We start from the raw sequence: 25,912 nt of genomic DNA on the forward strand, positions 1-25,912 counted from the left end.
TGCCTCTCACTCAGCCCAAGCCCAAGTGAGGGGAGCTGGGTCTCGAGGTGCCTCAAGCTCAGCCCAAGCCCAAGTGAGGGGAGCTGGGTCTCGAGGTGCCTCAAGCTCAGCCCAAGCCCAAGTGAGGGGAGCCGGGTCTCGTGGCAACACTAAATAGACACCCAAGACGTGTCACAAAGGCAGGCCCCGCCCCCGGGACGCATCACCAGTTCTAGTGCAGGGGCGGGGCGGCACAGGGGCGGGCCCAAGAGACCCTCAGGAGGGACCCTCGCCACCCGTGCCTGAGCCTGGAGAACTTCAGCCCTCGGTGAAAAGGCGGTGGGCTCGTGCCCCCGACCCGCTGCTTCAGCAGCTCACGCCGGGGGAGGCCAGGGCGTCCATACCAACCTCGTCCTCACACTTGACCCAGGAGCCGAGACTCCAGGCTCTACCCAGGGTGTGGGTGCCTCTGTCTGGGCTGCGCTCCCCCAGCCTGACGCCCCGGTTGCCCCCTTGAAGGCCACGGAAGGGCCACGGCAGGGGCGAGTAGGGGAGCACGGGGCATGTGGACACAGTGCCGAGCGGGCAGGTCGCGCCACAGGGATGGCCAGCCCACTGGCTCAGGGCCTCCTCCCCCCCCGCCTCTCACCACATCATCTCGATTCCTAAGCTCCAGAAAGTCCCGGTTCCTGAGTGTGGTGTCCGAGGACTCCTATCTGAAGGCCCCAAGTGCGGCCAATCACCGATCGCGATCCTTCCTTGGGGGAGGACAGGGAGGGGGACGGGGACACGTCCCCTCTCCGTCCACAGAGGCGGCCTCTCGCAGGCTCCGGCTGCCCGCGCCCCACGCACCTTCCTGGGGAGCCACGGCGCCGGCAGGCTGGGCGGCGGAAGGCTGACCTCCTCCAAGCAGTGTGGCGGCCCTGCTCCCGGTGCCTGCGGGACGGCTGCGTCTGGCCCAGATGGACAGAGGCACGAGTGGAGGAGCTGGCAGGTTACGAGGCCCTCTGGGTGGGGCTGGGGGCCGGTTAGGAGAGGGGGGCTCCTCCGCGGTCGGGGCCCCTCTGCTGGGCCCTGCGCCCCAGCCTGACCGGCCCCTCCCCGCTCACCTGGTGTCCGTTCCCGCAAACGGCAGCGCTGCCTTTGGCCCGACGGCACGGTCCTGGGAGCAAAGCACCACCGGCATGACGACGCTCATCCGGGAAATCCCGGCTGACCACAGCCGGCAGGGGCGTGGGGGGCCGGGGCCTCCCGGGATCGCCCACCTCGGGCCCCAGGGAATGAGGGGCTGCGGGCTGCTTGCAGGGCCCCTGCGCGCGGCGCCCACCGCGAGCAGGCCCGGACTGGCACCTCCACCCAGAAAGCACTCCCCAGGGAGGCAGGCGCCCAGGACGGGACCAGGCGGCGCCCCGCTGCCGCCGCCGTCCACGGTACTGCCAGCGGCCCACAGACGCCTCCCGAGCCCCAGGGCAGACCATCAGGCCGCCCGAGCAGGGTGTGACCGCGAGAGTCCAGCCCGCCGTGCAGCAGAGGCCGCGGGCTGCAGGGAGCGTCTGGGCCGTGAGCTCTGGTGACTGAAAGCACAGCTCGGCCCCGCAGAGAGCGTGGCCCTGGCTCCGTGCACCCCCTCCCCCAGGGTCCGGGCCCTGGGAGCCCGGGGGCAGCCGCAGCTCCTGCCTGAAGCAGGCGTCGCCCAGGCTGCTGCTCAGCGTGTCCTCACGGTTCTTCAAAGTGCAGGTGAACGTCCCCACAGCCTCCTGCACGGAACACACTTCTCCGGAAACACGCGTGAGGGCAGTGACCGGTGTGGGGGAGCCCGCACCCTCGGGGTTTGGGGGGCCGATGACCTCAACACCAAGTGCCCCCCAAGTCCAGCCGGCCCCAGGGCATCGCCCGTGACTCTGAAGGAGGGCACCTGGGACTGCGGGGCAGGCACTCACCTCCCAGGGCACCCCAAGTCTGCAGTCGTGAAGGCCTCCCGACTGGCCCGGGGCCGGTGACCTCAGCTGCTCACACTTTGGAGAAACGACCCCCCTTCAGGGGCATCGCTGCCCCACGGAACACCATTAAAAGCTACAAATTCAGGGTCTGCTACAAATTCTCGTAAACACGCACAGCCACGATCCCCGCCCGGGGCGGCCAGGCCTCTCCACACCTGAACGTGTGAACCGGGATCGTCACACCCACCTCGGCCGGCTCCCGTCCCCGAACTGCTGCGTCGTCCCCGCCCCGACCCAGACCCCCCACCTGGTCTTCACGGAGGGACGGGTCAACAGGCCTGGAGTTCGGGGCGCTCACGCCTCTCGTGGTAAGTAGCGCTCTGTAAGCCTGCCCGTGCGCACCTGGACCAGGAAAGCGGCCCTCGCTGGGAGGGTCTCCAGCCCAGGTGGGGGACCAGGTGGGCGCACAGGGGGAGTGGCCACGCCGGAGTCGGCGTGGGGCAGGCGCGGGCACTGGCACAGTGCCCGCCGGCACACGCACGCGCCCCTCACAGGTCTTGTTGTGAGGGAAGCTTCCAGCAGAAAAGCGCTGTAAGACGGACGGACGCTGGCCGTGCCGCACTGTCCGCCCAGGCGGCCTCCCGGAAGCAGCCTTTTGTTTTCTCTCTCCGGGGAGTCAACAGTCCCCTGTGAGGCCTGCAGCCAGCATCTGGCCCGTGTTGCCCTGAGGGTCGCCCCCTCCACCCCAGCCACCTGGGCAGTTACTCTGACCAAGAGCGCCTGTGGGTCTCGGCTGGATCCTGCCGGCTTCCTTAGGCAGAAGGCCTGGCACGGAGGCCCCAGGTCCCCCGGCTTCACGGCTGCGACACCCCCAGGAGTGGCCTGAGCCCAGGCAGGGTCTGGGGTGAGGGCCGGTCACCCGCAGGGCCCCACTAACACCTGCTACAACATGGATGACCCCTGAAAACCATGCTGAGAGAAGCCAGACCCAAAAGGCCGCAGAGCGCATGATTCCCCTTGAACACGAACTCCAGGGCAGGGATGTCCGCGGAGACTGAAAGCAGAGTGGTTTCCAAGGGCGGGAGGAGGGGGACCTGGGGGGTGGGGGGGCTGCCAACTGGTGCAAGTTTTCTTTCGGGGTGATGGAACGCTCTGGAATTTGAGAGATGGTGGTTTATGAAAACACGGGGGCCTGGGTCGGAGGACCCTCCTTCCCAGCGGGCGTGCAGCTCTGAGTGGCAAGGCGGGCTCCCCTGTACACCGTGTGCCCCAGACTCCAGCCGGCGAGCACGGGTCCCGGGCACACCCTGCCACATGCACCAAGGCGCGGGGTCCGACCTCCTGTGTCCACAGCTGACACGGCCACTGTGCTGGAGACCAGGCCCTCAGGGGAGTCTGTGCTCCAGGGACTCATATTCTGTCTCGGCGGCCTTGCCCTCATGTGCTATACTCCACGTCACGCTGGCGTCTACTGGAGAACTCAGGCTGCGGGCCAGGGAGAGGCCACGCCCGCGGGGCTGCACCGTGGGGACCCCGCCTGGGATGCGCAGGGGTCCCGGCCTCCTGAGCCCTGGTGGGGGCAGAGCCCACCGCCATCCCAAGGGGGTAAGTCCAGATCCTGCCCCTCCTGGCCTCCCCACAGCTGGGGCGCTGGCTGAGGTGGGGGCTGGGGGGGCCTGCAGGGCAGCGGAGGGCCAGCCACAGGGCTTGGGGCCAGCTCTGCGGCCGGGCTGCGGCCCCGCGTAGGTAGGGAGGACGGCTGCCCTCCAGCCCTCCCGGGCGTCGGCTCCGTACCAGCCCTGCTGATAAGCTCATCTGCTCATAGCGGCCACAGCTGCTCCCGACGCCCCGCCTGTGAGATGCCTTGTGCTCCCCTTTCCCCAGCGCTCACGGGGACCCGCGTCTGTCCAGACGGCGGGGCGGCCAGCCCTGCTCCCTGGCCTCTCGGCCACACGCCTCCCCCAGGACTGACCCTGCCCCGGGCGGTAACGGAGGCTCCGGTTTTACGTTTCACGGCGAGGGAACAGAACGGGAAACTGTGCGGGGATGGGCGTGACCCTGGACGTCACTGCGGTGCCAAGAAGAAACAGGCCAGATGCAGAGGAGACGGCAAGAGACGGGGCTAGGAAGAAGGAATGCCATCCAGCTCCCATGACAAGGGTTTTTACTAAGTCATGCAAAAGGGGACGCCTAGCAGTGCTGTAAATACGCGTAATGACACTCTTTGTGTATCTTTTTATTAAGATCTGTATTTACATTTTGCAAATACAAACAGGCATCCAGTAAACACTTCCAGAACAAAGAGCGCTCTCGGACACTTAACCCTTCGCCGTGCCAGCAGGACATGCCAGCTCGCAGCACCAGGCTCGGAGAACGGGGACGCTGCCCTCACTGCCAGCTCCCGCGCGGCCCCCGCCACGGCCCGCCTGGGAAACGTGGGGACGTGGGGCACGGGCGGGGCGGGAACGTGCAGGATGCCCCAGGGAACAGAGACAGACGCACCCACGTCTGCCTCCCAAGGGCTTCTCCCGGAGGACGCGGGGCAGACAGGTGCGTCCACACAGGCACAGAGAAGGACTTCACCGCCACCGAGAAGCTCGGAGACAGACCACACCAGCTTCCCAGAATCTGGTCACACACCCTTTATGCGTGACCTCCAGCTCTTCAGGACGCACAGGACTATCCACAAAAACTCTGCATCCCAGCGCAGCTAACATGACAACAGACAGCTCACCACCTCCCCGGGGCTGCTTCCCGCATGCCAAGGGGGACAAAATGGAAGTCTTCGTCTCACGACAAAAACTCTGTACATGCAAATAAAAACTTAAAAAATAAAAACAATCAAAGACTACCTACAAGGCTAGTTCTTCGTGGAGGCTGCAGGTTCTGGGGACTGAAGAAACTCGTACGGGTCGTGGGTCCCCTCTGGCTGCTCCCCAGCACTCAGGCGAGAAGGGCTTCCTGCAATCACGGGAGAGAAGGCACGTGTCAACCCAGCGTCTGCCACACGCGTGCAGCTCAGGGCCCTCCTTCAGGGGCGTCGCTGCCCCACGGAACAACTTCAACAGCTACAAATTCACGCGTGCTGCACACGAACGTCCGCGTGGCTGCAGTCAGCTGAGCCCAGGCCTCAGCCCCGAGCCGTGGCTCCCGGGGACGGGCCACCCGATGGCCCCAGAAAGGGGGCCCCGAGCTTCCACGCAGCAGGGTTGCTGCTTCTGCAGGAAGGAAGGCTCCTCGGCTGGGGGCCCTCAGACAACCCCAGCCTCTGGAGGAGCCCCAGTGTCACCCTGAGCCCACCAAGACCTTGGGGTCCTCATATCTGGGGCTGCCCCAAGGTCACCTGGAACCTCCTTCACGTGCCTTTATCAAAAGGTTAACGGGACCAAAATGCTGGTCCTTAAGACAGTTTTAGCCAAACCTCTACAGGCGATCAGTCCCCTCCCCCTCCCCCAAACGCCAAGATCTGTTACGTTGAAAGAGTAACTCAGTATCTGTATCTGGGAACTAAAACAGCAGCACGAGGACTAATCTGCACACTCAAGGGGCCAGGAGACACCCATCTGCTCCCTGGCTGGGCGGGGACCCCCATACACCCACCCGCCCTCACTGGTTCAGCAGGGGACTCCCAGGCCAAGCGAGGTCCCGTGCTCTCCCCACACGAGGGTCCTGCAGGGACATACTTGTCCACACGCCGTTTCAGGACCAGAAGTAGGAACAGCAGAAAGAAAGCAACGTTCCCAGTCCCTCATTCTGGAAGGCTGGCAGGTCCACGGCTTGGGGCTCCTCCTGACACAGGACCTGCAGCACCTTCCGGCCAAGCCCGCAAATCCCTAGACTGAGTCCCACCCAAACCCTTCACCTCAGTGCAGCCGCCTGACCCGGGAATCCCAGGGGACAGGGCCCTGGGGGGGCAGCGGGGCCCACGGAGCCCCGTGGGCCTGGACCCAGCCCCGCACGTGCCCTGGCCTCCCAGGGTCTTCCCAGCCGCGACCCAAGCCACTCCGCACAAGGCAGGCCTCACCCAGGTGGTGCTGGTCCCTGTCAGAGGCATTGGACAGGGAGCTGAGATTGGAGGACGGCCGCGAGCCCCCGCGCTCTGCCTGCGCCTCCTGCAGGTCCTGAAGGAGCTTCGTGGTCTCATCCAGGCTCAGGGGGCCGTCGTCGTGGTCCAGCTCCTTCTTCACTTTCCCTGCACACACGGGACGATGGGATGTGGGCCAGGCCGGCCAGCCCGTCCATCCGCAGCCACGCTCGCTCGTCACCACGCGCACCAAGGACGACAACCGCCTGGCCGAGCCTGCCCTACGCCAGTAGGAGGGCGGCCTCTTGGGGGGTCAAGAGCCGCACGTGTGCTGTGGACACCTGCGGCCCAAGCCCCCAGAAGGCGCGGCCCAATGGCGGGACCACATTCGCCCTGCACTGACCTGGCTCCGTACCCTAAGACGGCGTAAGAAAAACCTGGACAGGGCCCGACGCTCCAAGCTGCCTAACGACCATCGGAACGGCGCCCGGCACGTGCAAAGGCGCGGACTAAATCCAGCGCATCCGGCCAACCACGACCCGGCAGGCAGAGAGACACGCAGCCCCACCGGGGTGGGGGGTGCGGGGAGCGTTGCACATGAGATGTGGGGCCAGCGATTAGGAACACGCACCACGTGTGCAAAAGGCAAAGGACACGTGACAGGAGGCAAGAAGGGGGCGACGCAGGAAAAGTCAGTGGAGCTTCTGGGGGTGAAAAGAACGGCAGCTACAGCGAGCCCAGGAGACTGACAGGTCAGCAGCAGAAAGGGCGGCCAGTGCCCCCAGAACTCCGTCCGCCACGGCCCGAAACCAAGCAGAGAAAAGACCAAAGGCAAATGGGCAGAATCAGGCCCAGGAGAGTGCTGAAGAACTACAGCCAGACTCCCCACATTCGATAAGAACCCCAAACCCCCAGGCCCAACGAGGAAACGTAACCCATGAAAAATAAACCTAAAGGAGAACAAACCAGGGCTGCTGTAACCAAACTACCAAAAACAGGTAATAGGGAGAAAACCTCAGACTCCGCGAGAGGAAAAAGAACAGTTGGTCAGAAGGCCAGACCGGCCCTTGGCTGGGTCCCACCCCCCGAGTGACCGAGGGGTCAATGTGCCAGACCGTCTGTGCCACGGCGTGCTTTGTCCTGGGCCCCTGCCTTCCTGCTAGGAGGCTGGGGCTGGGGCTGGGCCAAGCAGAGGCTGCCGGTCGTCACAGCTCCGGCCGGGGGCTCGCGGGGAGGGTGCGGGCAGTTGGCGCCGGGTCTCCCGCAACAACACCCCCCCGGGCCCCTCCCCTTTGGGGATCCTGGACTTTGTCTTTTCGCTGTAATGAGCCGTGAGTACGACCACCACCTGCCGAGCCCTGGGGTCCTAAGGAATCACCACATCTGGGGGTGGTCCTGGGGACCCCTGAACCGCTGGGAAACCAGAAAACAGCCAGATGGCAGGCTGGAACGCAGTCCTATTCATAACTGTGTTGAACAGCAAAGGTCTGAAGCACTCCAACCAGAAGGCAGGGCCTGCCAGGCTGCGTGACGGAGTGAGGCCCGCCTGACACCCTTCACGACGGGGTGATGAGGTCCACTTCCAACAGCAGGCAGGGGCCCGGACGCAGCCCCAGAGCGCAGGCCAGGCCATCCTTGCTGGGGCTCTTCTGGGGTTTCTGGGAGGTCAGCAGCACCTCCGGCCTCTGTCCACTTGAGGCCAGAAGCACCAGGTCCCAAGTGTGAGGCCAAAGAGGTCTCCAGAGGCTGCCACAGGTCCCCTGGGGGAACCGCCCTGGGCGAGACCGCCGAGGGGACGCACAGTACATCCAGCAGGTCTGAAGGGGGAGGGGAGGAGACGCTCCACGAAAACCACTGGCCACGAGGGGCTGGGAGGGCCTCATCAGCACACGAGAGCCGAGGGGAGCACACAGGCATCTTCCCCGATGGGGCCGGCCCAGAGGGCACACGTGGACGATGGTGGTGTGCACACCGCTGCACTAACCAGGGGTGGGACCCCAGCGGACGATTCCCAAGGATGGGGCCTGAGGTCAGAGAGGAGAGTCGGGCGAGCCCCATTTGGAGTCACCTGGGGGGTCCTGAGGATGGGGGTCTTTATCGTGCCGCCAATGGGCAGGGTACACACAGCGCCCGGCACAACCTACCCAAACAGCCGAGCACGGAGATGTCCAGAGAGACGTCTGAATAGGACTTCATGGCCATGAAGTCCAGGGCGGAGCCACCATCCCCGAGAGGGTCCCCCACCTGCAGGAGACAAGTGACGTGAGACAGGAAAGGAGAGGCAGCTGACACGGATGTTAACGGCCTGCCAGCCACGGGGAGGCCAGGCCTGCCGCGTCGTGTCCACCCCGAGGAGCCCACGCCACAGCCCAGGGCTGAGCTCCCAGTGGATGCCTGCACCTGGACCAGCAATGAAGGCTGCCGGTCTCTGGGGACCTACAGGCGCTGAGGGGACCTGAGAGAGACCCAAGACCTGAAGGGCCAGGCTACCTTCCAGGAATTTAACAGATAACGCGGCAGACTCCAGAGCAGCGCACTCTCCTTCCTTCTCTGGGCTGACCCGCAGAGGCCCTGCTGCGGGCCAGAGTGGGCGGTCCCGGCCCAAGGCGGCCTGCCGCCCACCCCAGCTCCTCGCAGACTGTGCGAGGCTGGCGCCCAACGCCACACGTGTCTGTGTAGCCCAGACAGAGGCCCGAGCAGAACCCTGGCCGCCCCGTGCACCCGGGGGAGATGCCCTCGGCACCCTCTCCAATTCTGCCCATCCAAGGGCCCCCACCTGACAGGCACCTGACGCTCTGCCCTGGCTGGGCCCCCCGGTCACCAAGGCCAGGTGACCCCTGCAGACCAGGCCCCCACACCCTGCCCAGAGGAGTGGCACCTCTGCCCACATGGCCATGTGCAAAGCTGGGGGCCACAAGTGCTCCAAGTCACTCCAGGGTAGGATGAGGAAACCACGGCCGGACCGCAGCGGACCGTTTCCTCAGAGAGTGCCTGCCCCGGCGCCGGCGAGGCCCCGGGACGCCCCAGCTGAGAGCACGTGCCCGCCGGCAAGCCCGCCTTCCGGGAGGACCGGAAGCCCGCTGCTCACCCTGCGGGCCGCCCCGCCAGCCCGTGGATCCCTCTGTCCGATTTGGAGGCGCATGCTGCGCCCACACCCCCAGCCAGTCATCACAGTCGGCTGGGAGGCCACCGCGTAGGATTCCTCATCAGCAACGTAGCCGGTTTCTAAGTAAAATACCTCAACCATCCCACTTCAAAGGCCAAACGCAACTGTCCTCAGGGGAACCCAAACGATTAGGTTTCCGCTACCTTGTCCACGAGACTCACCTGTCCTTCGTCCGGGGGCTTCGTCGGAACGCTTCTCCTCTGCAAAGCAGGAGAGACGAGGGCCAGTGCTCCCCAACGGCCTCACCCAGGGCCGCTCACCCAGCCGCCCGTGCATGAGGTGGATGCGCCCACCCGCTGCGCCGAGCGGGCCCTCGTGGGGTCACGCTGTCCGGTGACTCACACGGCCCGCGGGTTGCAGCCAGAGCGAGGCCTCCCCTCGCCCCCTGGGGCCCAGCTCACGAGACCACCCTGGGGTGAGGTGGACACAAGCAGAGCAGCCCAACCTGCGTCTGCATCCCCGGGGGCAGAAAACCAAAGAGGAAAGTCAGACGCTGGAAAAACAGCCGATGGTTTAACCCAGAAGATGGTTTAACCCAGGAGGTAGAGAGATGCAGAGACCAGCTGGATCCCGACAGAGCAGGACGCCTGTGGTGCCGCCGCCCTCGCAGGGATGGGGCCACGGGCCAGGCACCCTTCTCTCTGGCCTGCTCAGCGCCAGGGGAGGGTGTACCCTTGACCACCCCTGTGACCACCACTCTGGCACAAACGCTGCACTGAGCTGTGTCCTGTGATCTGGCAGGAGCATTGTCTGAAACTACCCTAGTTCTGTGGACGAACCTAGAAACAGCTACTCAGCCTGCATGCTCTCCATCTGCGATCTTTGGCTCAAGATGATGTTTCTGAGATTCGCTTGTGTTAAAAGCTTCACAACTTTTAAGTAGAAAAATAAATACTGCCATTGTTTTAACATCTATTTCCTCACATAAACTTCTGCTAACATATATATTTCGTTATTGGATGCTATTTATGCTGTGGCACGCCTGAAATTATGCCACTCTGAACACAGTTCACATTCAGAAAAGTGATCTAACTGTTCTTGTCTCCTTTGTCATAAATTGGCCATAAGTGGATGAGTTTATTTCTGGGCTCTCTATTCTGTTCCACTGATCTGTGTGTCTGTTTTTGTGCCAATACCACACTGTTTTGATTACTCTAGCTTTGTAGTACAGTCTAAAGTCTGGGAGTGTGATACCTCCAGCTATTCTGTCTCAAGATTGCTTTGGCTATTTGTGTTTCCATATCAATTTTAAAATTATTTGTTCCAGTTTTGTGAAAAATGCCACTGGTATTTTGATAGGGTTTGCACTGAATCTGTGGATTGCCTTGGATAGCATGGCTGTTTTAACAATATTACTTCTTCCAACGCAAGAAAAGACGGTCTGTTCAACAAGTGGTGCTGGGACAACTGGACAGCTACATGTAAAAGAATGAAATTAGAACACTACCTAACACCATATACAAAAATAAACTCAAAATGGATTAAAGACCTAAGTGTAAGACCAGAAACCATAAAACTCCTAGAAAAAAACATAGGCAGAACATTCTGATATAAATGGTAGCAAAATATTTGTTTTTGAATCTGTCTCCTAAAGCAAAGGAAATAAAAACCAAAATAAATAAACAGGACCTAATTAAACTTAAAAGCTTTTGCACAGGAAAGGAAACAATAAACAAAACAAAAAGACAACCTACTGAATGGGAGAAAATATTTGCAAATAATATGACTAATAGAGGTTAATATCCCAAATACATAAATAGCTCATACAACTCAACATCAGAAAAACAACCCACCCAATTAAAAAATGGACAGAAGAACTAAACAGACATTTCTGCAAAGAAGACATACAGATGGCCAACAGGCACATGAAAAGATGCTCAACATTGCTAATCATCAGGGAAATGCAAATCAAAACCAAAATGAGTTATAACCTCACACCTGTCAGAGTGGCTGTCATCAAATAACAAATGCTGGAGAGGTCGTGGAGAAAAGGGAACCCTCCTACACTGTTGGTGGGAATGTACATTGGTGCAGCCACTATGGAAAAACAGTATGGAGATTTCTTCAAAAAACTAAAAACAGAACTACCATGTGATCCAGCAATTCCACTTCTGGGTATATATCCAAAATATATACTAATTCGAAAAGATACATGCACTCCAATGTTCATAGAAGATTATTTACGTTTGCCAAGACATGGAAGCAACCTAAGTGTCCATCAACAGATGAATGGATAAAAAAGATGTGGTGTTTATGGGTGCGTGTGTGTGTGTGTATATATATACACACACACCCACACACACACATATACATACAATGAAATACTATTTAGCCATAAAAAAGAATGAAATTTTGCAATTGGCAATAACATGGATGAACTTGGAGTGTTTTATGCTACGTGAAATAACTCAGACAAAGAAACACAAACACTGTGTGTTATCACTTATATTTGTAGTCTAAAACACACAACAAACCAGTGAATACAACAAAAAAGAAGCAGACTCACAGATACAGAGAACAAACTAGTGGTAACCCGTGGGGAGAGGGAAGGGGGGAGGGGCAAGACAGGGGAGTAAGAGGCACAAACTACTCTGCACAAGTAAGCTACAAGGATGTATTGTGCAACACGGGGAATAGAGCCAATATTTTGTAATAATTAGAAATGGAATTTAAACTTCAAAAATTGTGAATCACTATATTGTATACCTAAAACTTACATAACATTGCACATCAACTATACTTCAATAAAAAAAATGATAAAGAAAAGCACAATCTAGACTTCACACACAAAAAAGAAAAAAAGATATTTGAAGAAATAAAGGCTGAAAATATTCCAAATTTGATGAAAACTATAAACCGCTAAGCCCAAGAAGCTCAACAAATGTTAAGCAGAATAAATACAAGGAAAAGCACACGAAGAAACAACAAAAGTAAACGGATGAAAGTCAGTTATAAAGACCAAAATTTTAAAGTATCTAGAGGAGCAGGCAGCACTTTTTCTCCAAATGGCTGGAGAGCAAATATCTGGGGCTTTGCAGTCACGCACGGTCTGTAGCACGTTTTTTTTTCTTTAAACCTTCAAAAATTGTAGAAAACACTATTAGCTTATGGGCCAAAATTTGCCAGTCCTTGATCTTGACCAAAAAAGACACATTACAAATGGAAAACAAAGATAAAAATGACTGCAGACACTTCCTCAGAAACAAAGCGAGTAAGACATTGTTTTAAGTAGAGGCTAAAACGTCACCCTATAATTCCACACCGGGAACATAACTTTCAAAAATGAAGGAAAACGAAGACACTTTTCAGATAAAGAAAAAGCTGAGTAAATTCGCAGCCAGCAAATCTGTCCTTTAAGAAACTTCAAAGGAAAGTTTTCAGGACGAAGAAGAGTGACAGCAGATGAAAGAAATGTAGGTCTAAGAGCAATGGAGAATACGTGCTAGACAGAGAGGATCTCTATAAGTTTCTCTGAAAGACAATTGGCTAAAGTAAAAACAAAGAATAAATAATAACCAGAGAGGGAGGAACAGCCACCGACCACTTAAAGACAGCACATCCCCTAGCGCCCAGTCCGGCGGGCATAGGAGTGGCCCAGCGCGCCTACCTGCCTCAGCTGGAAGAGCAGCCGCGAGTGGTCCCCGCCCGTGATCTGGTCCAGGAGGTCATCCACCAGCTTCTTGCTGTAGCTCCCGGCATCCTTCACGAACTCCTGCAGGCTGGGAGGGGCCGCGAGAGAACAGGCTGGAACCCACCCTCCGCGCCCACTCCCCATCCTGGCTGCACGCCCCTCAGACATCCCCCCACAGGACAGGCTCTCCCTGAGTGCTACAGCCCTCCAGGTGGGGCGGCTTGGGGAGTGGACAACAGTCTTCATCAGAGTGGCCCATGACCCAGAAAAGTTAAAGAGCACAGTGAAGAACACGTATCCGCATGCCGACATACCTCACGCTAACTTTCATACGAGAAGCACACTCCTATCTGCTTGTTTTGGATTTAGAAGCACAGGGAGATGGAGGAGAATGTGCAGCGGAGGGACTGGGGGGCGGGGGGCGCAGGTACGGGAGCAAGACTCCCCACGTGCACCTTGAGTGTCATTTTGATTTCCTGACCGTGTGAATGTTTGAAAATCCAAAATAAGACTAAATAGCAAATTTGGAAAGGAGCCCGGGAACGGAACCCAGAGCCCAAGCAGCAGAGCCAGGCCAAGTCCCAGAAAGGGCCCCGGACTGCAAAGGCCCTCACGTGGGGCGGGGAGGGCTGCGGGCCTGGAGGGTCTCCACCAGGAGCCTGGGGGTGGGGAGCAGGGCCGAGCAGCAGCTCTCCCGGGGGCCTGGGAGTGCCCAGGGGAAGGGGCGCTCGCACCTCGAAGGGCGCGGCCTGCGTCCTGGGCTGTTCAGGAGGCCCGGGATCCGCAGGCCTTCCAGGAGCAGGCGCCGCGGGCGAGCTCGCGCTGGCCGCACTTGCTGCCTGAACCAAGGGGAGCGCCGCCCCCAGAGCTGCGAGCCGAGGAGCGGGCCACCAGGAGCGGGCCACCACTCGGGACACGAGCCTCCCACCTGCAGCTTCCTCCTCGCTTCTTTACCTTCACTTCTTTTTTCGCACAAAAATCAGGGTGAGGTATTCATTTACTGTATTAGGGGCTAACTGATTTCTTGTTGTGTGCTCTTCAAAGATATTCCATATTCTCTTTGTAATAAAACAAAGATCTAGCATGGGAAGACTATTTCTCAGAGACTAGCAAAGTCGTTACTTTCCCCATAGAAAAATCACTAAAACTCTAAAAGAATGATCCACTTCTACTTCATCTCAGAAAACAAAAAATACGAAAACAGCCCCATAAAAATGCAGTGCTCTATCACTAATTTTAACATCACATTTTAATCGCAGCTGGGGCTGAACCGCGTTCCCAAAACTCTCACGTTGAGGCCCTGAGCCCCCATGCCTCAGAACGTTGACTGTATTCTGAGACGGGGCCTTTAAAGGTGATGAAGTTAAAACCAGGTCTTTGGGGGGCCTAACCTTGGTGTCCCCAGAGGAAGGGCGCTCCGGACACAGACGCGCAGAGCGAAGCCGGGCGAGGGTGCGGGGGACGGCGGTCTGCACGCCGCGAGCGAGGCCGCGGGAGGCGTGCCCTGCCCGCACCTGCACCTCGGATTCCCGCCTCCAGCACTGGAGACCCTGAGCGCGTGTGGCGCGAGCCGCTCTGTTTGGCGGCTGGAGCCCTCACGCAGCCACGAGACCCTCTTCAGGACAGCCGTGACCCCGGCTCTCCCTGACAGCGCACGGCCGCCCCACACACGGGCTCCCGTGGCTCTGGCCTGGACCGTCATCACCCCCAAACCCCGACCGACCGAGTGACCCGAGCTTGAGGGCCGCCTGCGGTGGCCGCGGAGGTTTCCTGGAAGCAACCCGGCCCCGCTGCCGGGGACGGCGCTCGGCCCCCACCCCAGCCCTGCCCGCAAGCGGGCCGCGCCGCCGCCCACCTCAGCGCGCACTGCACCCCCGTCTCGTCTCCGTAGGCCGAGTACAGCAGCTCCACCTCGTCGCACTTCAAGTCGCCGAACACTGAGTTGCTGTGCGTGGACAGCGCGGTGCTGGCGCCGGACAGGAAGGTGACTGGGGGGGCGGGGCGGCGTCAGGGCTGCGGGCTCACGCGGGCCACGCCCCGCGCCCCCGCGCAGCCGCCGCGCCCCGCCCACGCCGCGCCCTCCGGGGAAGGGGAGGTCCCGGCGGAGCCGCGCAAACCGGAGCGCCCAGCGTGAGCCCCACGCGTCCTCCCGCCCTTCGCTCAGGGCCCCCGCTGCAGGCAGTCTCGCGACCCCTCCAACGGATGAAGCGTGACGGCTTGTTGGAGGAAACGTACACCGCACCCGCAGGGCGGCCGCCAAGTGCAGGCCCCGCCCCCCCAGCGGCAGAGGCGGCACCTGCGCCCCCCCCACCCCCCGCCTGGTGGGCTCCCGATTCCCACCGCTTCACGCGACCCGACTTGGGAGATTAGAGTCAGAACCAGGACCGGATGCGGCGCCCACACGGTGAGCAGGGGCCGCGGGAGCACTCACCTCTGCTCCGTCTCTCCTCCCTGAAGCCCAGCGCGGTGAAGCCGGGCAGCAGCTTGCTGGACAGCGCGCTCAGGTCCACCGGGTGGGTCTCCTCCTCTGCAAGGGGACCGGGGCCGTGAGCAGCTGACCCCGGGGCCCCCAGCCCCAGGCAGTGATGGGCGCACGCAGGAGGGTGGGCCCGGGGTTCCCTGTGCCCATCTACAGCCCATCTACCCAGCCGGCTGCCTTTCATCTCAGCTGCACTGTGATCTCACCTTAGTGCCCCCGCAGCTCTCACAACGACAGGCCAGCTGTCTGCCCACCACAGGGCAACATAACCTTCCCAAACCCACGCTACCGAGAGACCTCGGGCCACATGCCACAAGAGCAACAGAGCAGCCTGAGGGCAATTCCTACACTGAATTCGCCCTTCAAGTTGCTCATGTGACCTGAGCAGGACCTTCAAATCCCCAATCTGAACCTTAATCTCATGTTCTCTAAGTGTTGACCAGCTCGCCTGTTCTCTTCTAACGAGAACGTATGATTCACTCCAACTGAAGGTCAAAGGCAGTGGTCAACGCTTGTCCTCCTCAAACATCAGAGGACACTGAGTGACCCTGCTCATCTTGGCGGTGGTGGGGAAGCACCGAGGGGCATGCTGGGCCGTGAGAGCCGTCCCACATCCACGCAGGTGAGAACAAGGGGAGTGTTTCACCTGCTGTGTGTGTGTGACAAGCCTTTGAAATACTTTTCCAGAAGATGGAAAAGTGTAAAAGTACTTTAAAGACCACAGCCGTGACCATACAGGTTGGATGGACCCTCCTTTCAAGGAAGCTCATGCCTCCTTCGAAACCTTCCTTCCCTGATGTAATTGCCGAACAGGCCGTGTGGGGCAGACGCCTGCCTCCTTCTAGCTTCGAGGGCGGGCAGAGCCCAGTGCCCCAGTTCCAACAAAGGAGCCTCAGCTGGGCTGCGAGGCAAACCCAGCTCCCAGGGCTTTGCTGCAGCCTTGGGGAGCGCGACCCAAAGCGCTTGGGGCTTGGGGGCCCTTGGTCCGAAAGGTCTGACCAGCATCTCCGTCCTCGCTGGACGGCCGCCCGCGGTCCACAGACCACATTTGCATCCCGCTGCGTGGAAAACCGGACACGCCTTTATCTACACTTCCCCACAGCGTCGTGACCAGGGAAAAGGGGCATGTCTGGCAGGCTGTGAGGTGCAAGGTCACTGAACGGGACAGAGGTGAGGAGAGCGCGTGTGAGCCACCCACCGTCTGCGTCCGGCTCGGCCGTGTTGACCACGCTGTACAGCAGGCTCCCGTCCCCGTTCTTCTTCAGGTAGCCCATCTGCAAGGAAGCACGCCTGAGCGCCCACTCTCCGCGTGGCCCCGGCTCCCTGGCCCAGGGCTCCACCGAGGCACCAACAGAACCAAGGCCTCCGAGGATGGCCTGAATCCTAAAAGGCCACGAAGTTACTCGTTTCCCTGTGAACAAATGGCCACGTGCACACGTGTGCGATCGAGGAACTTCTGGGACGGGCTCCTCGGGACCCCTTCCAAACAGGAGCTTTGAAGACAGAGAATGAAACCTAGAAACAGCCTTTTCCAGCAGTCAGAGGCCCGAGCAAAGCAAGCTGGAGCGGGACCTGGTCAAGGAGACCAGAGACCCACCTCTGACACCCGTGGGAACTCATCTCCATTTGAAAACCAGCCTGCGCCTAAGAGCAGCCGCCCTGCACAGGCTGTCGGGAGGGCCCAGCAAGGGGAGGCTGCCGTGTGGGTGTGTGGGTCGGCGTGTGCGAGGGACCCAGCGTCCGAGCAGGGTGAGTAGGGCACGGGTAGAGGGGGATGGAGAGGGGATGTAAGTCGGGTTTCTCACTGTGGAACTACGAAACAGTAAGGGGGAAAAGCAAAGCAGACCCACTAATGTTGGACGGAATTGAAGGTCTCAGTGTGAAAACATGGTGTTCAGTGAACGTAAGCACAGCCGTCAGTACAGGCTGTACGGACGGACGGGGCCTTCCTAGCTTTGCCCACCGGGGCCCAGGTCTAGGTCTGGATGCCGCTCTCCGCTAGGGAACCAGGGCTCCTTGGAGAAATGCTGACTCCAGGGCTGAAAGGCCACAGGAGTGCAGACAAGCGAGCTCAACAGAAAGAACTATCACGTGAGCCACACGGGCAACTTCAAACTTTCTAGAAGGCACATCGGAAATAAAAAGAAACAGGTGACGTAAAATGTAACGTATTTCATATAACCCGACACATCCAAATCGTTACCACTTCAAACTTCTTTATGTAAAATGTAAATTCCAACGCATGTTTCACAGACTTAGTACCAAAAAAAAAAAGTAAAACTGTAATAAGTCTTTACACAGACTGCACGTTGAAATAAAATTTTAGACCTTATCAGGTCAAACTAAACACTAGGGTTAATTTCACCTGTGTCCTTGCTAACACGACTACTAGGAAGTTTAAAGCCGCACGTGTGTGTGACTCACCCTGTTTCTATCGGATGCACGGATGTAGGACGCCTTGTGTGTTAGAGAGAAGGTGCTCAGAGGAGCGCAGGGCCCCCTCGTGAGGACCAGCAGCCCTCTGCACAGGCTCACACCTGGGTCACACCCACGAGGGACTGCAGGGGCACACAGGCACGTGAGCTCACGGGGGAAAGGATTCACCTACAGCGGAGAGTCCCGGCCGGCTCGGCCTCGGTCCGGGACAGAGGGTAGCGCCCCTGCTGGCGGGCGGCCCGCACACAACCACACCCGTCCTGTCCTTGAGGTGCCCTTGGAGTCCCTCCCCGCCCTCCGGGAGACTGGCCAGCAGGCTACCCCGGCCAGTGGGGAGGAGGAGCCGACCCCTCCGGTGACAGCAGCGCCGCACGCTCGTAATGCCCGGCTGACCTCTTGCCCGTGACGCTGTCCCGGCAGAGACACAGCCAGCCCGTCGGGGGAGCTACCTTGCCACCGGGCAGCAGCCGGCTGATCCTGTCCCGGGCCTCGTCGGCTGCGTGCTCCACCAAGGCCAGGACGTGCTCCTCCGCGGTGCTGTCGGTCAGGCTGCAGGCGTTGCCTTCCGGCTCGAACATGCAGCTACGAGGCAGGAACAGGCAGGAGTCAACGGGCCGCACGTGGCACGCTCGCCCTCATCCCCACGGTCCGTCCCTCACGCCACGCCGGGCGCAGCACAGGGCTGGCTGGCGGGGCGGCGCAGAGCGCGCTGCAACTCCCTGCCTCTACTTGCGACGCTTCCGCTAAGATGCGAAGGTACCAGCCAAGCAGACGCTCCGCGTTTCCTGCATCTCGGCTGCACGTTTTGGTCACTTGAAGAGCGACAGAAGCCTCACGGGTTAGTGCCACTCAAGGCGTCAGTAGAAAAAATGACAATCCCACGCGGGGCTGGGGCGCTGGCAGTAAGCCTGGGCTGGAGGGTGGCCCCCCAGGACCCGGGGTGCCTAAGACCGCAGAGGCGGAGGGAGAGCGGACTGCCAGCGCCCGAGGGAGACGACCCCCGCCCCCTCCCGGCGGAAGGCTCTAGAAGCAGAGGCGCCGGGCCCCTGCAAGGAACTGTGGGGCTGGGGTGAGCCCTCCTGGGGCTCTCAAGCCTACGGAAGGCCCTCGTTCAGGCCCAGGCTCACAGCTCCTGGCGCGGGGAGCCCGCCCTCACGCAGCCGTCTGCCCAAAGCAGCACACCCGCGCCGAGCCTGCGACGGGCAAGCCCAGGTCGCCAATGCGCGTCCTACGCAGGAGGGCATGTCTTTGGGAGTGAAGGGTCAACAAATATTCACACAGAGCATGGGTGTGGGAATAGCAGTGACTGGTCAGCAGGGGACACCGCAGAGCCAAACAGCTGGCCCTGGCGAGCCACGCCTGGGACAGAGCGTGTGTGTGGCTGGCCGGCCGGCGGGGGTCCGTCAGGGCGACAGCGACTCTTTGCCAGGACAAGCCACTGTGCGCTGGCACGCGGAGTGTGTGGGTCACAGAGCAGAGAGCCGCGCCCCTCACAACTGACCCCGGGGCTCAGGATCTTCTGACACTCCCAGCATCCACCGGGGCCACCTCATTCCCAAGGTGGGCAAGGAAGAAGGGTCGCCTCCCTCTGAACACAGGGTCCAGGGCTGTCCCAGCTGCCTTGAAAGCCCGGGGGCTACAACATGGCCCTCGGCTTCCAAAGAGCAAACTCTCCGGCCAGCAACGCAGGCAGCCTGTCCACAGCAGCTGCGCAGACCCGCGAGGCCCAGCTCGTCCCCCGCTCCCCACAGAGCCCTGGCCCCCAAGGTGGGCGGTCCTTTACCTGATGACTTCTCTACTCGGCCTTTTGGATTTCTTGGCAGTTTCTACTTGTACGGGCACAACTTCAGGGACAGGCTCCTCGACGGCTGTATCTTCGTTGCCCAGAAGAGCTGCCTGCTGAGAAAAATCCATGTCCTGCATAAACGACATGCTGCGCTTCAAAGCTAACAGCCGCTCCTAGAATCAGAAAGGACAGAGCAGCAGGGACTTTACCTCTCCCTCCGGCCAAGGCACCATGACGATGGGATGGGATGGGTGGCCACAGCCTCACCTGGCCTAACAGCTAACCTGCCACGGGGTGCGGCACCAAAGGGCGTGCCAACTGGCCGGGAGTGGTTAGAGCCGGCGGGGATGCACCTCACCTATGGGCTGGTCAGGCCCAAGGCACTGGTCCTAGATGCGTGACGCATGCAGCCTGGCTCACGGGAGAGGTCGGGGAAGCCACCTGGGACGGCCGGGATGGCTGTCTGGCTTCAGAGAGGCAACCACGTAAAACAAGCCCGCAACGCAGGCTGCGACCCAGTGAGACCAAGAGATCCGGAACTCTGCACCAACCCTACGCGAGACTCTGCAGCTGGGGCAGGAGCAGAGAGAAGAGAGCGCCTGCAGGAGAGGGGCGTGGGGAGGGCGGCTGGCTGGGGGGCTACCCTAGAGCAGAGGGCCCACGCCGTGGCCAGGGGCGGATGGATGGAAGCGTGTCAGTCACTGTGAGCTGCCGTTTAGGCACGAGGACCGTGGAGGAGGAGGACGCTCACAGCCGTGGCTCTGCGCTCGCTGTTAGAGGGTCCCTTACTTTGCTCATCATCTTAAAGCCCGCGTGGAGGATCTTCTTAGCTAACTTGTAGTACACGGTGTCTGGTCTGTTGTACGTCATTGCATTATCACACATCAGTTTGAAATCTGCCTGAAAAGAAAATGAATTCATCAAGTTTGAAACACCACAGATAACAACAAAGAGTTGAGATTTCTATCAAAAGAGGCCAGAAGTGGCTGAAACAGAGTGGAAGACAATTTGGCTCTTTAATTCAAAGAGTAATCGTTGTGAATTTATATGAACTTTGACAGGTTATTTTCCACTACGGATTACTATAAGATATTGAGTATATAGTTCCCTGCTCTATATAGTAAGTCCTTGTTGCCTATCTGTTTTATATATAATAGTCTGTAACTGTTAGTCCCAAAGTCCTAATTTATGCTCCCCCCATGCCTTTCCCCTTTGGTAACTGTAAGTTTGTTTTCCATGCCTATGAGAGTCTGTTTCTGTCTTGTATATAGATTTAGTTACATTTTTTACATTCCACAAGTGATGTCGTATAACATTTGTCTTTGTCTGACAATACTTCACTTAGTATGATCATCTCTAGGTTTATCCATGTTGCTGCAAATGGTAATATTTCATTCTTTTTTATGGCTGAGGATACTTTTTAAAAACTCTGAGAGACTTTCATAATTGTTCATTGGTCTTTACTTGTATGAAAAATATTCCAGTGAGAAGCTTGCCAAAGTGTGTAACTGCTTTCTGAACGTAATACACACATTTCACAGGAGTAAAATGCTGGTTCCCTCTGCTTCCTTCCTGACCCACCCTATTCCCTCTCTTTGGAAGGAACTCAGACATTAATAGGAAAAAAACCCAACAACCGGTTCTTTCAAGCAAAAGCAGAGGGATGAACTGAGAGGTGGGCATGTCCTCTATCTCTGGGATTTTTCCAAAGGATTTAAAATTCTGTCTACAGACAGTTACTCTAGTACCGTTAGAAAACCACTTTCCCCTAAAATAAAGAAGAGCCTTAGTGAAAAACTTACAATAAAAGTAAATGCTTTGAAATATCAGCATTTTACCATCTAGCCAAATTCCTTAGGGTACACCTGTCACAGGTGAGTCAGACCTCAGGATGGACGACTGCTAACGTAGCGTGTGCCACCCGGAGTCCTTACCAAGTCACGTGCCAGTGTCCCCAGGGCTGGGACTGAGGCCGTAAAGTCCCTCTGTCACAGGTCCCAACTGTGACACGTTCAGAACACTCTCTGGAGGACACGTCTTGGCTTTGTCACTGGGTGAGTGACCAAATTAGGGGCCTGCAGGTAGACAGGTCGACTCTAGGACATGGATTATTATCAACCACCTGCCCACAGGAGTAGTGCCTGACCTTCCTATGAAAACTTTCCTTTTCCCCCACCCTCCCTTTAGTCTATTGTGCTGTTTCTGCAGGTCAGCAAACCCTTTCAGTAAGGTCTCCAGTAAATAAAAACAGAAAAGTCAAGCTTTTCCAAAGTTAACAGAACCTAAGAAAGAAACCTAATGCCTTTTTCTAAGTGACAGTATTGTCAATGTTGTCAGGCATTCGTTTTGATCTTCCCCCGAATCTGAAAGCCAATAAGCCATTTTTCCCCTTCACAGCCAGTGCTGAGAAACAGGGAGTTAGGGACAGAGCACTCAGGAGACATAAAGATTTATTATCCTAAAAAATTTAAACTCCCGGTTATTAAGATAAGGAAAATTATGTTTCTAAAAATACCCATTCTGGAGCCAGGCCGAAAGGAACACATGCTCGCTTGACCCAACATGTCCGTTTATGCCAAAACAGTAACTTAAAAAAGAAACACGTCTACTAGCACGCAACATACAGGCCAGCTTCTAGACCAAAATACTGAGAAAAGTACAACCAACCCCTATGTTGGCGAAACGTCAACCCCACACAGAAACACCCACGAAAACTTGGAACTGGAAACAACCTAAGATGTACGAAGTGTCTACTGGACGTGAAGACACGTGGAGCCTCCTAACAATGACTTCAGGAGCTGAAATGAATTTACCTTAAATTCCGTGACTGACTTGTATTCATTAGCTACAATTTTGTCTTTCATTGTGCCAAAATCCATCGGGTGTTTTATTATCATTGAGTATCCGGGAGCAATTGCATCGGTGACAGGAAAAGCAAAAAATCCATGAGGATCTTTTCTGAAAACACAAACATCTTTATTTAAACTGGAAAAACCCTAAAATCTAAATTTTTGAACAAAACCTCTCACAGTAAAAAATTTGATACAATTAACCAAATTTTAAGATTGTTTCTTAAAAATAACAAATAAAATTTATGCTCTTTAAAATTGTGGTATTTTGGATACACTGAAAATTCCAAAACTACCGTCCCGGCTCCTGCCATGACTCTACGTCAGGGCGTCTGGCAACCGGTGCAGACTCAGAGGAGGTGAAGGAGGTGTTCTGGAGCCCTCCCAGCTCCGCGCCCACATGGCAGCGCCCCACCGCCCCGACTGAGCGTTACCCAGTGAAGGTGAAGTGCCTGCTTCACGGGGGACGGGGTGAGGCAAGAACGCCAGAGAGAGAAGGCACCTCGGATGTCCCCTAGCACAAGCTCTTTAGAAAAGCTCTTTACCTCTGGAGCTGGCGGAGGAAATGCTCTAGTAGTTGCTGAATAGGCGTGCTCTCATTTTCAGCTGACGATTTAAACAGTAAAAAAATAAAATTGAACAAAAGGATTTTGGTATCACTTCACCAGAAAAAAAACTCCAATTTCGTAGTACTTACTTATCTATTTCTTGTTCTACAATGTTTTGGGTTCAAATGAGAACTGGATATAAAGATAAGCAGACCCCGCAAAGCTCAGCAGGGTGAAAAAGGGCACCCTCAGCATTGGTCCCCTAAACCCCTCAGACTGCCAACACCCCTCTAAAACAGTGACGTGGAGCCATCACTCATCACCCTGTCTCCAGCCCCCATCACTCCTGGGCCTGGGACATTCCACACAAGGTATGAAGCAGCAGCAGAAGGCTCTGGACATAGAAGCTGACCCTGGAGGCACCGATATCGTTGTACTTGATATCGTCTACGGGCCTAAACTTCTGGGCACGCCTCTGTTTATCTGTAAAATGGGGATAAAAATGAGGGTTCCTGTGAGGACTCCAATTGTTAACTACGTCTCTGGGCCCATGGTGTGAAAAACACGGTTTTCAGGGAATGTGAACGCAGATGTCGGTACAGGCTTCCTTCCACAAGAGTATGTATTAAGTGGTCCTCCCTAGCTTTGTCCCCCAAGGCCCACACCCAGCGCCCAGATCTGGCATTTTGAATGCTGTTCTCCACCAAGGAACCAGGGCTCCTTGGGGAAATGGCTCACTCCCGGGCTGAAGGGCAACACGAGTGCAGACCAGTGGGTCCCAAGAGTGACGCTCTCGAGAGTGATCAAGGTCCAAGAGAGCATTGTCTGATCATGAGCTTTTCAGGTCTGCCGGGGCAGGTGCTAAACGTATGCCCTCAGACAGCTTGTTACGCAGATTAAGCTAGCACTTACTAGTAACTGTAGTAACTTCGGGCGCGTTCATCTGAGGAACTGATGCTCTGTGCCTGACCTTCTCTGCTCCACAACAGGCCCAAGGGCCCTGAGTCCTACCTGTTCCCTACAGCAATGACTCCCGCAGGAGAGGGTGTTGCCAGGAAACAGCAACCCCACGACTGCAATACAGTACCTCCCCCCGCCACCCCGGCAAATCAAAGGTGGTCAGACCCCAAGCCAAGAAAGAAACACCTGCAGGACAAACCTGCCTCCCATTCAGTACCTCCCGACAACCTGACAGCCTCTGAGGGAAGTGACCGCACACAAATCAGAGGGTCCCGAGCACTCCAGAAGCCTCCTCTGCTGGAGCCAGCAGAGCTCCCAAGGGAGCTGATGTCCTGCATAACTGATGCCAGCACTAGCCTCCTCCCGTCTACGATGAGCTTCTCATTAGCTCATGGGCTTTTAAAAAAAAAAGGCCAGGAGCAGCGGTGGGCCAAGCCCTGCTCTACAAGTTCAAAGAGGACGGCAAGAACCTCAGGTCCATCCAGCTATTCTGTATGAGGCCCTGGAAGAGAAAATGCTGTTCCTTCCTTCCTATGCTTCTCCCAAGAGTTGAAGGGCGGATGCCAAGCACTAGTTCCCAGCTACAAGCTCCAAAGCTCCAGGACGTCTGTGAGAACGCCGCCACTTGCCTGGCTGTGTCCGGCACGCTCGGACAGGCCGGTCGGGGGGCGGCTCCACCTCCACCTTCTTCCCGGGATCAAAGTCGTCCGCCTCTCCCTCTGTGTCACAGTGTTCCTTTTCCCGTTTCCGCTTCTTCTCTTCCTGTGAGGCAGGGTCAAGGCAGCGAGAGCAACGAAGCAGCTGTTAATAGATCTCGTGTTTCTAAGGGAAAGCTAAGAGAGAAAAGCCCTCTTCCAGAGCCTCTTCTTACTCCAGACCACCACCCTTCAAAGACCCGCCCCCCAGGGGCCAGGCAAGAAACGATGCACAAAGAGCCAAAACCGAAGCAACTGACCTCTGCAGGGTGCACCCTACTAGAAACAGAACACCCCCTTCCTGAGGCCAGGAAGCCCTTACTCCACCTGCCCCCCCAAGGGGTTTCGGCCGCCCTCGCTCACCTTTCGCTTCCTCCTTTCTTCATCATCAAGGTGCTTCTCCTTCTCCGACTTTTTCTTTTTCTTCTTCTTCTTCTCCTTGTGCCTCTCTCGCTCGTGGTCTGACCTGTCATCGTAGTAACTGGAGTCGTGGCCGGACCCCGAGAGCTCTGTCACTTCACTTCCTCCAACCTTGAGCACCAGCTTCAAGGGCTTCTCCAAAGGCTTGTCTGCATAGTCTGTGGACACGCAGGCGGCTTTCACCGTGTGTGCTCAGGGCGCTCACTGCTGCCCTGTGGGCAGCATGGCGGGCCCAGGGGGGGGTGTCATGGGGAGGACACAGAGGCCCAGGAAGGTGGGGGGATCAGCTGAGCTCAGGGGGACAGCAGGGGAATGCCAAAACCATCAGCGAAAGATGCTGCTGGGTGCAAAGACAGGTGGGGTGCTCCTTCCGCCCCGCCCACAGTCATTCTCAGGGGGGCTGCAGGGAGATCTCTGGGTCACTGTCAGGGGGGAAGAGCCAGACCACGCCTGGGGCCCAGGCGCCCAATCCCCTACCCCCAGGTCCTGGCCAGTGGTCACCCCCATCCCGTCCTGAAGCAGCCCCCGTGCGGCGTCCCTGACACCGGGACCAGGGCTGCCGGACCAGGGCACAGGCGGGAAAGGCGCGAGAAGACCTCGGGAAACACGGACGAAGAACCACAGAGATGCTCAGCGCTTCCCTCCAGGATGCGGCCAGAGCTAGACGGACGGGTGAGAGGCGCGACCCCGAGACCCCCGCCGGCGCGCCCCGGACCCCCGCTCTCGTCCCCGGGATCCCCGCCGCCTCGAACGCCCGCCCTCCCGGCGTCACAGAGCGCGTCCGCCGCCTCACCCTCGTACGACGAGCGCCACTCGGCCTTATGCTTCTTGTGCTTCTTGCCCATGGCGACGGCGCCGAGGGCAGCAGCGAGCCCTGCCGGACCGTGGCCGCCGCCTCCCAACCCCGGCTCTCCGCCCGCCTCGCCGCGGAGCTTGTAGGATCGCGCCGGAAACGGGCGCCGCGGCCGGAAGTGACCCGCCCGCCGGCGCCGGCGCTTC

The 25,912-nt window shown here is 58.0% G+C and overlaps 1 protein-coding gene across 4 annotated transcripts; it reads right to left on the minus strand.

Moving 5' to 3' along the window:
- Nucleotides 1–4,134: 4,134 nt before the first annotated feature.
- BRD9 (bromodomain containing 9) lies at nucleotides 4,135–25,872 on the minus strand. Of its 4 annotated transcripts, none has more exons than XM_057541191.1 (16): nucleotides 25,707–25,872; nucleotides 24,857–25,071; nucleotides 24,428–24,560; nucleotides 22,836–22,896; nucleotides 22,255–22,399; nucleotides 20,231–20,341; nucleotides 19,439–19,551; nucleotides 18,105–18,237; nucleotides 16,418–16,493; nucleotides 15,172–15,267; nucleotides 14,596–14,728; nucleotides 12,717–12,828; nucleotides 9,271–9,309; nucleotides 8,088–8,187; nucleotides 5,944–6,111; nucleotides 4,135–4,880 (listed from the first exon to the last, which is right to left on the minus strand). In XM_057541191.1, the coding sequence occupies exons 1-16, from the start codon at nucleotides 25,756–25,758 to the stop codon at nucleotides 4,780–4,782; spliced, it is 1,788 nt and encodes a 595-aa protein (XP_057397174.1). In that variant the 5' UTR covers nucleotides 25,759–25,872; the 3' UTR covers nucleotides 4,135–4,779. The 4 variants fall into 4 exon arrangements, with proteins under 4 accessions (XP_057397174.1, XP_057397173.1, XP_057397172.1 ...); XM_057541190.1 differs by having other exon boundaries at nucleotides 19,439–19,554; XM_057541189.1 differs by having other exon boundaries at nucleotides 19,439–19,614.
- Nucleotides 25,873–25,912: the final 40 nt, after the last annotated feature.

The sequence above is a fragment of the Balaenoptera acutorostrata genome, chromosome 2, assembly GCF_949987535.1.
Source record: "Balaenoptera acutorostrata chromosome 2, mBalAcu1.1, whole genome shotgun sequence".
NCBI lineage: Eukaryota > Metazoa > Chordata > Mammalia > Artiodactyla > Balaenopteridae > Balaenoptera > Balaenoptera acutorostrata.

Coding starts and splice junctions, on each gene's coding strand:
- BRD9 (XM_057541189.1), bottom strand. CDS start 25,758: ATGGGCAAGAAGCACAAGAAGCATAAGGCCGAGTGGCGCTCGTCGTAC. Junction 19,615..20,230: donor GCTTTAAGATGATGAGCAAA/GTAAGGGACCCT, acceptor TTCTGATTCTAG/GAGCGGCTGTTAGCTTTGAA. Junction 16,494..18,104: donor GGCTGCTGCCCGGTGGCAAG/GTAGCTCCCCCG, acceptor GCTTCCTTGCAG/ATGGGCTACCTGAAGAAGAA.